The sequence below is a fragment of the Spermophilus citellus genome (genome assembly GCF_964194105.1).
Source record: "Spermophilus citellus genome assembly, contig: SCAFFOLD_427, whole genome shotgun sequence".
NCBI lineage: Eukaryota > Metazoa > Chordata > Mammalia > Rodentia > Sciuridae > Spermophilus > Spermophilus citellus.
Window position 1 is genome coordinate 18,747 of NW_027672787.1, and position 8,956 is coordinate 27,702.

The following is an 8,956-nucleotide window of genomic DNA, read 5'->3' on the forward strand; positions in this document are numbered from 1 at the left end:
ATACATCTGTCAGTGAAATATGCACTTCTAAAGTAAAGTAAATCGATATTCATATCCAGCTGAAGTTATTTCTTATGCTATTAATTTCATACACACACATGGATATAAAGATTGAATTTAACTTATAGATTATATAAATGTAAAATACATAATTGATAGGTTTTCAGGAAGTAGAAATTAATGAGAAAAGAAAATATTTTGGATAAAATCCCAATACTGTAGTTGAAATACACTTATTGTACAAAAGTTTTAAATTGTTTTTGTTGGATTTTCAATCTGGGTGACCAATAATATGCATTACATACTTAATGATGCTTGCCATAAAATAAATAATTGAAACTCACAAAGTTGTACCAAAAGGCAATGATTTTAAAATAAAATATCCATAAACACTATTGTATAATCATAATTTATTAATATTAGGTTTTGAATTTAGCTTAAATATGCTTTGGAGCTGAAGTAGTTCAGAAACCTAAATTAGTTGGAAAAAGGAAATTAACTAGGGTTATAATAAAAAATGGCATTTTCTTATAAATATTCAGCTAAACTAAACCATTGAATGTATGTTAAGCAATCAGTGACTACTGTTATTGGGTGTTTATCATCCCACGTTGATTTTTAAGAGCACACATATCTATATGCATTTCACTTGTTTTAACATGTATTCATTTATAAAGGTCTAATTCCTTAAATAATTTTATCTCAAGAATATCAAATGATATTTGAAATGATGTTATAAAATAGACATTAAGCAGACAGTGAAATATGTTAAAATTCATGATTAGAAAGAAATATGATGCAAACTCATATGAAAATTAGAATAAACACAAGACAATTCTTGTGTAAGAAGAACTTGAAGATTAGAAAATTCAACGTGAATTAAAATTCAGAAACATGTCACCAATGTTAGTTGCACTGGTTTTATGTTGAGAAATTCTTTTTAGAATGTGTAAATCTCCACAGAATCTTGATATCAGTCTCTTTGGAGGTAGGTCTTAGTTAGCTGTTATTAGTGCTATTGCTCTTGTGTTAATAATTATGTATAGAAACTTGACAGAGAGAAAAAAACTAAGTAAAAAAAATTAGTTGCTATTTTTTGAATTGCAAAAATTATAACTTACAAAATATCTTATGCATATCTTAAAATTTTTGCTTGTTTTTATTCATCTACTAAGTCATAATCTTTGGTCAAGTCAAATTATTGCAAGGAAAATGAGTACGGCTTTAACATTTTTAAAATTCTAACTAATGCTATACCTTATTTAATTAACTTTGCATTTTTTCCAATTTATCAACACATCTTTCCAGTTCAGTTCATTATTTCTTCACACACTTTCCTTTTCTCAACCCTTATCCTCAAATCTTGCAGTCAACACCTATAGGCCCATTAAGTCAAGGACTCAACACTTACATCAGCCATTAAATAACATTGAATTTTAGCAAGATTTCCCTCACAGGGCTATTCTGTCTCCATTTTCTGACTCTGGTAATATTGTCTACTTACTACATATCAATTGCTTTTTAGAGAAAAACTTACCTTTTTTTTTTTTTAATATAGTGTTCTTGGTGTACCTTTCCATTGGATTTCACTGACAAGAAAGTTCACATTGGGGGTCGGGGGCGGAGCTGGAGGGGGCTGGTTCGGCGCGGGGGCCGTTGGCTCCAGACAAATAAACATGGAGTCCATCTTCCACGAGAAACAAGAAGGCTCGCTTTGTGCTCAGCATTGCTTGAATAATCTATTGCAAGGAGAATATTTTAGCCCTGTGGAATTATCCTCCATTGCACATCAACTAGATGAAGAAGAAAGGATGAGAATGGCAGAAGGAGGAGTTACTAGTGAAGACTATCGCACATTTTTACAGCAGCCTTCTGGAAATATGGATGACAGTGGCTTTTTTTCTATTCAGGTTATAAGCAATGCCTTGAAAGTTTGGGGTTTAGAACTAATCCTGTTCAACAGTCCAGAGTATCAGAGGCTCAGGATTGATCCTATAAATGAAAAATCATTTATATGCAATTATAAAGAACACTGGTTTACAGTTAGAAAATTAGGAAAACAGTGGTTTAACTTGAATTCTCTTTTGACGGGTCCAGAATTAATATCAGATACATACCTTGCACTTTTCTTGGCTCAATTACAACAGGAAGGTTATTCTATATTTGTTGTTAAGGGTGATCTACCAGATTGTGAAGCTGACCAGCTTCTGCAGATGATAAGGGTCCAACAGATGCACCGACCAAAACTTATTGGAGAAGAATTAGCACAACTAAAAGAACAAAGAGTCCTTAGAACAGACCTGGAACGGGTTTTAGAAGCAAATGATGGATCAGGAATGTTAGATGAAGATGAGGAGGATTTGCAGAGGGCTCTGGCACTAAGTCGCCAGGAAATTGACATGGAAGATGAAGAAGCAGATCTCCGCAGGGCTATTCAGCTCAGTATGCAAGGTAGTTCCAGAAATATATCTCAAGATATTCCCCAGACATCAGGTACGAATCTTACTTCAGAAGAGCTGCGGAAAAGAAGAGAAGCCTACTTTGAAAAGCAACAGCAGCAGCAGCAGCAGCAGCAGCAGCAGCAGCAGCAGCAAGTAGATCCACCAGGACAGGTCTCACATCCATGTGAAAGGCCAACCACAAGTTCAGGAGCACGTGGGAGTGATCGAGGTGATTCCATGAGTGAAGAAGACATGCTTCAGGCAGCTGTGACCATGTCCTTAGAAACTGTTAAAAATAATATGAAAACAGAAGGAAAAAAATAATACCTTTAAAAAAAATCATCTAGATATTCACACTTTCCAACCTTGTCCTGTGTGGTTACAGCATAGGGTCCATCTTGGTAATGTGTCAAAGAGCAATGTTCATCAGAGGAAATAAGACCTTTAGGTGGTTTGCAAACACAATGAGGAGAAAGTGAAAAAATGCATCAGTTGAAGCACTAAATAATGATCCTCCAAAGACTAGCCCAAAAGCTAGTCAGCAATTAAAAAATTTAAAATGGTTTTCTAAATGTTTCTTTTTCTCTTTGTGTGTGCAATATCTAACATGTCTAAAATTAGTATATTTTTTCTTGACTCTTTTTATAGACCAAACTAACTTGCTCTTGCCACTGAACTTGTTCCATGTGATTTTGTTCTCCTTTTCTCTGTTGGGTTGTAAGTAATTTGGCTGTCTTTCATCATCTGATAACTGGTTTTATTTCTCATGAACCAAATTAACCTTTCAGGAAAATGTCTGTCTGCCTCAATGACGGTATTAGTTCTGGAAGGATAAACCTTTCTCTCACACCTAAAAAAAAAAAAAAAAAAAAAAAAAAGAAAGTTCACATTTATACACCACCCTATCATTCTTGGTCTAAAATGAGTCCCATTGTTTTTACTGATAATCCTGTAACTCAGGATTATCTTTTTTATTGTCTTTTTATATTTTGTGCTTTTATGCTACTCCTATTCTGGAATAAGCCATTGTCATTTTTTTATTTGTTCATGAACTTATAAAATTCCACTTAGAATGATTTAACATTTTGTTGGTTTCTACCTGAGATCTTTTGTATATTTTGCATTGTATGGATATTCTCAGCCTTATTTTCTATTGACACCATTCAACACCTTTGTAAGCATTGTTTTGTGGATCTACATTTACAAAATTAGTAAAACTTTTCATATAATAACTGACCATTTCCTTTTCAGGGGTAGTTAATAAAGGGCAAAGAAAAAATAACAGAGAAACAGTAATTATGTGAGTAAAGAAGACAAATCAAATTTCAAGTTGAATATTTTTAAAAATTTTCTATGTTGTGGTAACACTGTTTTCTTGCTGCTTAAAAGTGTGTTATGTGATTTTCCTTATGAGCCAGATTTTCTTTGGACCCTTCAAATTTAAGTACTTCTGTCTCAACTCTGCCAATACACAAGATTTACAGAGAAACAATTATTATATAATACAAACACTGAGACTTACATGGCAAAATTCCCTAAAAGAAGAAACTTTGTAAAACTTTGAAAATACAATGCATTATTGACCTGATTGTCTAATACCCAACAGATTACTTTTTCTAGGGCTTAGTTCCCACTTCATCTTTTGATGTTCCTGCAGAAGAGGTGAGTACTTGCAACACCAGCAGCCTAATTAGGAACACTCCTGTCACTGGGGGATATCTCAGACTTTCTTCATGCTCGATCATCACGTTCTGAAATACACAGGGCAGGGTAATGCATCTTATAAATGCCAATTTATTTAAGTTCTAATCACAGATACTTCATCAACTGACAAAAGAAAAACCTCTGTAGGTATACCACTTCAAAATCTGGGACAACTTACATGTAATTTCAGGAATCAGCAGGGACACACAGCTGGAGAAAAATAAAAAGCTTGCTGTAATTGAAAATTGCCTTGCAGCTTGTTTGTGATTAAAATGAAGTTCAGTTCCTTGAAATCTTGTTTAGCAATTAAATCTGTTTTAGTTAGGCATTGAAATATTGTCTATTGTCCAGGAATGATCAAACTGGTACAGATATGTCTTAGCATTGAATGTTACATGAAAATGTGAATTTAAGAAAATGTGGTTACATTGATCACCACATGCAGAAGGTTGTCTTTTAGAGTAATGAGAGGAGAAACTAGTTCAGTTAAATTATCCATCTAACTTGAAAATCCAGAATTAAATGGGATGATTATATTAGCAAGAATGTTAATAATGAAAAAGCTGAGTGCCATACCAAGAACTGAACTTTCTCAGGGCTGTCTGGTCTATACACAAAATTCCTTACTTCCATCTTTTCTGGTTTACTAATTTCCCATGTGGGTCTGTTACCCTGGTATATGCAAATAAATTTGTGGTTAATAAAAATCTGTTATATTCAACTCAGCTCCAAGTTTCATTGTTTCCCAACAGCTGCTTCAAATAAATAAAATGTTGTAACATTTACAAAGGGAAGAAAATATTTCCTGCTCTTCTAGGAAGGCTTCACTCACAGCAACTAAATAAAAAAAATTTATTTGATTCACTTTGCAGCTCTGGGAACCTGTAATCATCCTCTGTCTTCTTGGGAATATGGTTTTTGACAGCTTTTTTTGTTAATATTTTTTACTGTTGGAAGGCTTATGTACATTTTTCTCTACTTTAATCTGTTTTCCCATAGAGAGTGTAATAAATTCCCTGGCAAATATTTGCATGTCTATGTCTCTCTCATGGTAGGCTGTTTACATTAAGGCTCCTGTATAAGTTAGATGAGCTCACCTCAGTAGCTACAGCTTTATTATTAACACAGCCTGCATCACATAGTTCAAAGTCCATCATATAGAAATTTTATATAATTGTTGTTACTCTAAAATCATGTAAGTGAGTGAATGTTGTCAATGCATTACATAAAGAAATGGAAGGGTTCAATAAGATTGGCCACCTTAATAGTAAGATTGCTCCAGGCTGGTTTACAAAAACTTTGAGTCATTCTCTGCACAGGAAGGTTTCTAACAGTTGATTGTTCTCTTTGATATACTTAATTATAAATCATAAGAGTCTAGCCCTGCCCTCTGAACCACAACTGTGCTGTTTATGTTCTCTGGGATGCTCATCTTGAGAGCTAATCTTAATCTCTCTATAAAGGACAATAAAAATACAATATAAAATATAAGTATATAAAATTTGAAGAATTCCAGGAGATAGAAATTTCAGTGTGATTTCTAAATTTAAAAAAGAGCACATGCTTGAAGACATTGCAAATTCTTAGTTTGCTAAACTTCTGTCTTCTCTTTTCAGTGTAAATAATAGTAGGATATTTTTAAACAAACCATCTCTGTATAAAGCACTAACAACATCTTAACATTAGAAGGAAGTAGAGGTTGTAGTTTTCAATTTATTTTAAACTCTGATCTCTTTAAAACATTTTTTTTGGAAAATATGTATCTATAGGACATTTTAAGTTGAAATCTAAATATTTTATCACAAGTTTAAATGTTTTAAAAAACGCAATGTACATTTTATATGCTTTAGTTATTTTCATTAGGAATGTTAAGCCTCATATTTAGCCTTGTGTTTTTAGACAATGATTACTACAACCAAATTAGAAAAATTAGATTTTAATGTCTTTATCAAATCAAACTTATTTTATATCAGAAACAAACTCTGGTTTTTTATTTGCAAAGAAAATGTTATTGCATGCTCCCATGACAACCATCTCCCTTCTGTATGAACTTCTATGATTGAATACAGAGAGATTACACTAGAAATTCACTGAGTTTGTTTTTGTTTTTTTTTTTTTTTGGATGAAACATGGCATTTATACCTGTAATATGTCTTGTTTTGCTCTCACAAAACCTTCAATCAAATGCAAGACACTCTCCAATTGTCCTTTTCTCTCTTTAGCCCTCAAGGCTTTGCCATCACTAGGGATGGTTCCATAATGTGATGAATGATGTACAATTTGCCTTGATTTTTGTGAAGTGGGGAGAGAAAAAATGATTGTCAAGAGGAATATTGGAAAGGACAGCTGAACAACCAACCACAGGCTTTTCTGAGGTAGAGAGTTGGATATCTGAAAAAATGTTTTCTTAAGAAAACATTTGTATCTGTTTGAGCTCTAGAATATTCACAGGTGTATATATGCTCCAATTTAATTTTAGGACTTTGCTTGGACCATCTTATGATCAGACTCATCCATTTTCAGGTGAAAAAAAAGTCTCAAAAATTAATTAATTACCTCCATCAGATTATGTGTTCCTTTATAACTTGCAAAACTAATCCTGTACTATTGTCTTCTTGAAATCTTATTTGTCTGATCCTACCATATGCTTATTTTCTGTTGTTATGGATGCATTTTTTGCTTTGGTAAAAAATCAAAGGCGTCACTCTAACTAGAGTTTGAAAGAGAGGTATGAGAACTGTGGACTCTTATTAAAGGCTTAGCGAAGTCTGCATTCTGTATCACTCATGATAATGACATAACATATGGGATCACATGACCTTTGGGATTTGGACCCATATTCAAAAGTAGAGTGTGTCCTCTTTGTCACTCTTTCGATATCAACACTGAGAAATTTGTCTATCTTGGGTATGTTATCTCTATATAAATATACTTAAATTCATTTAAAATGAGTTTGGCTTTATTTCCTTCTGATTATCTCATCAAGTAATTTAGCATAATGGTTTGTAGATAACTGAAATAACAATATTGACTGATTTGCTCTGTTTTAAAGTTATAAGCTGACATAAAGAAGAATAAAATTATGTCATTTGCAGGACACTGAATGAAACGTGGAAGAGTTATGTCAAGCAAAATAAACCAAACTCAGAGAATCAAGGGCAGTATGTTTCCTCACATTATGAAGTTATAGAGAAAAAAGGAAAAAAAAGGTATATGTAGGAAAGAATCTCATGAAAATTGAAAGGAGATGATTAAAGTTGAAGAATAGGACAGGGAAGTAGGATGGAAGGGAAAGAGGAAATACTAGAAGATGATACTGACAAATTTACATTGTTATATCATATGCATGCATGAATATGTAACAATAAATCCCACCACTGTTTATGATTATAATGAACCAATAAAAACCATGGAGGAGAAATGTGAAAGGTTGAAAGATAATTTTCAACAGGGAAATGTTAATTTCAGGTACTTAATTAAAATAATGATTATAATCTTATAAACAAATATTATGGTCAAAATTAAATAAAAAAGTAGCTACCACAAAGCAAAAATAACATGTTCACATTCATTTTCTTCATCTATAATGCTACTTTATGTGAAACTGAGTAGGTAATCTTGGGACTCACACTAATTGGATGCACAGGAGACAATTTCTTAAGTCTGCTTTTCTAAATTTCAACATGTATAAAATTAAAAGTTGAATCACATGATAGAATTACTAACTTTTGTATATTTTATGGTTTTGTACCTCTATTACTCTTTCTATATTGATGCATCCATCTCTGTTTTTGTTAAAGAATGTTTAAACTTTGTATATATTCTTTTAACAACTTTTCCTATAGCAATTGATACATTTAAATCTTAAATTACAAAATAGGGTAAGTAATTACTGTATGCATTTTCCAGGAATTTGTGACTTTTATTTTTATCAATTTATCATCAAAATGAAATTTTGCCAGGCACAGAGGATCCATCACTCACGGCCATAGTCCTGATGTTTATGGAAACAGTCTAACCATATTATACAAACAAATAATATGACATTGCAACAAAGCATGGTAAATGTTCATATAACTGAAGAAATAAGTGGTATAAATACAACCTGACCTCTCTTAAGTCAACACCATCTTTGACACAGTCTTCTTATCCTTATTATCATCCATAGCTTTATAGTGCATGTTCACCATCTTGAGATTGAAACACTAATTACATTTTACTTCATCAGTCCATGACCTTCTGCTCAGGGATATGGATATTTACATCAAAAACTATTATCTTGATCCCTGTCACAATTCTGTGACAAAAATAACACATCTTAGATCTCATCTACTCTTGGCCTAATTCCAAAAGCTTTATTACAAGTTGTTTTCTGTTTGTCATGTACTGATCTTTGTATTTTGCATATTAATTCACAAAATCATCAAAACAAATTAATGATATTGTTATAGATTGAACTACATTCCCTCAGGAAAAAAAAAACTGAAATCCTAATGGTTTCTCAAAATATAATCTTATTTGGAAATAAGATCTTTATAAACAAGTTACCATTTTAGGTCATGAGGGTAGTTTCTAATTAATATGTTTGTGTCCTTACAGAATAGGGAAAATTGTACATAGAAACATACACAGAAAGAAAATGATACAAGGAAAACATGGCCTTCTACAAATCAAGACATGCCTGAAGCTACCAGAATCTTGGAGACAGCACAGAACAGGTGGTCTCTAGTGCCTTCAGAGGGAGAGTGGAGCAGCCAGCATCTCAATTTCAGACTGATAGCATTAAGACTGTGGGATAATAAATTTTTGTT

General features: G+C 32.6%; 1 protein-coding gene across 1 annotated transcript; it reads left to right on the top strand.

Moving 5' to 3' along the window:
- The first annotated feature begins 1,627 nt into the window (after nucleotides 1-1,627).
- LOC308640621 (ataxin-3-like) lies at nucleotides 1,628-3,277 on the top strand. Its single transcript, XM_081312450.1, has 2 exons — nucleotides 1,628-1,910; nucleotides 2,064-3,277. Exons 1-2 carry the CDS (start codon nucleotides 1,677-1,679, stop codon nucleotides 2,763-2,765), a joined length of 936 nt encoding a protein of 311 aa, XP_081168576.1. The 5' UTR covers nucleotides 1,628-1,676; the 3' UTR covers nucleotides 2,766-3,277.
- The last annotated feature ends 5,679 nt before the right edge of the window (nucleotides 3,278-8,956 follow it).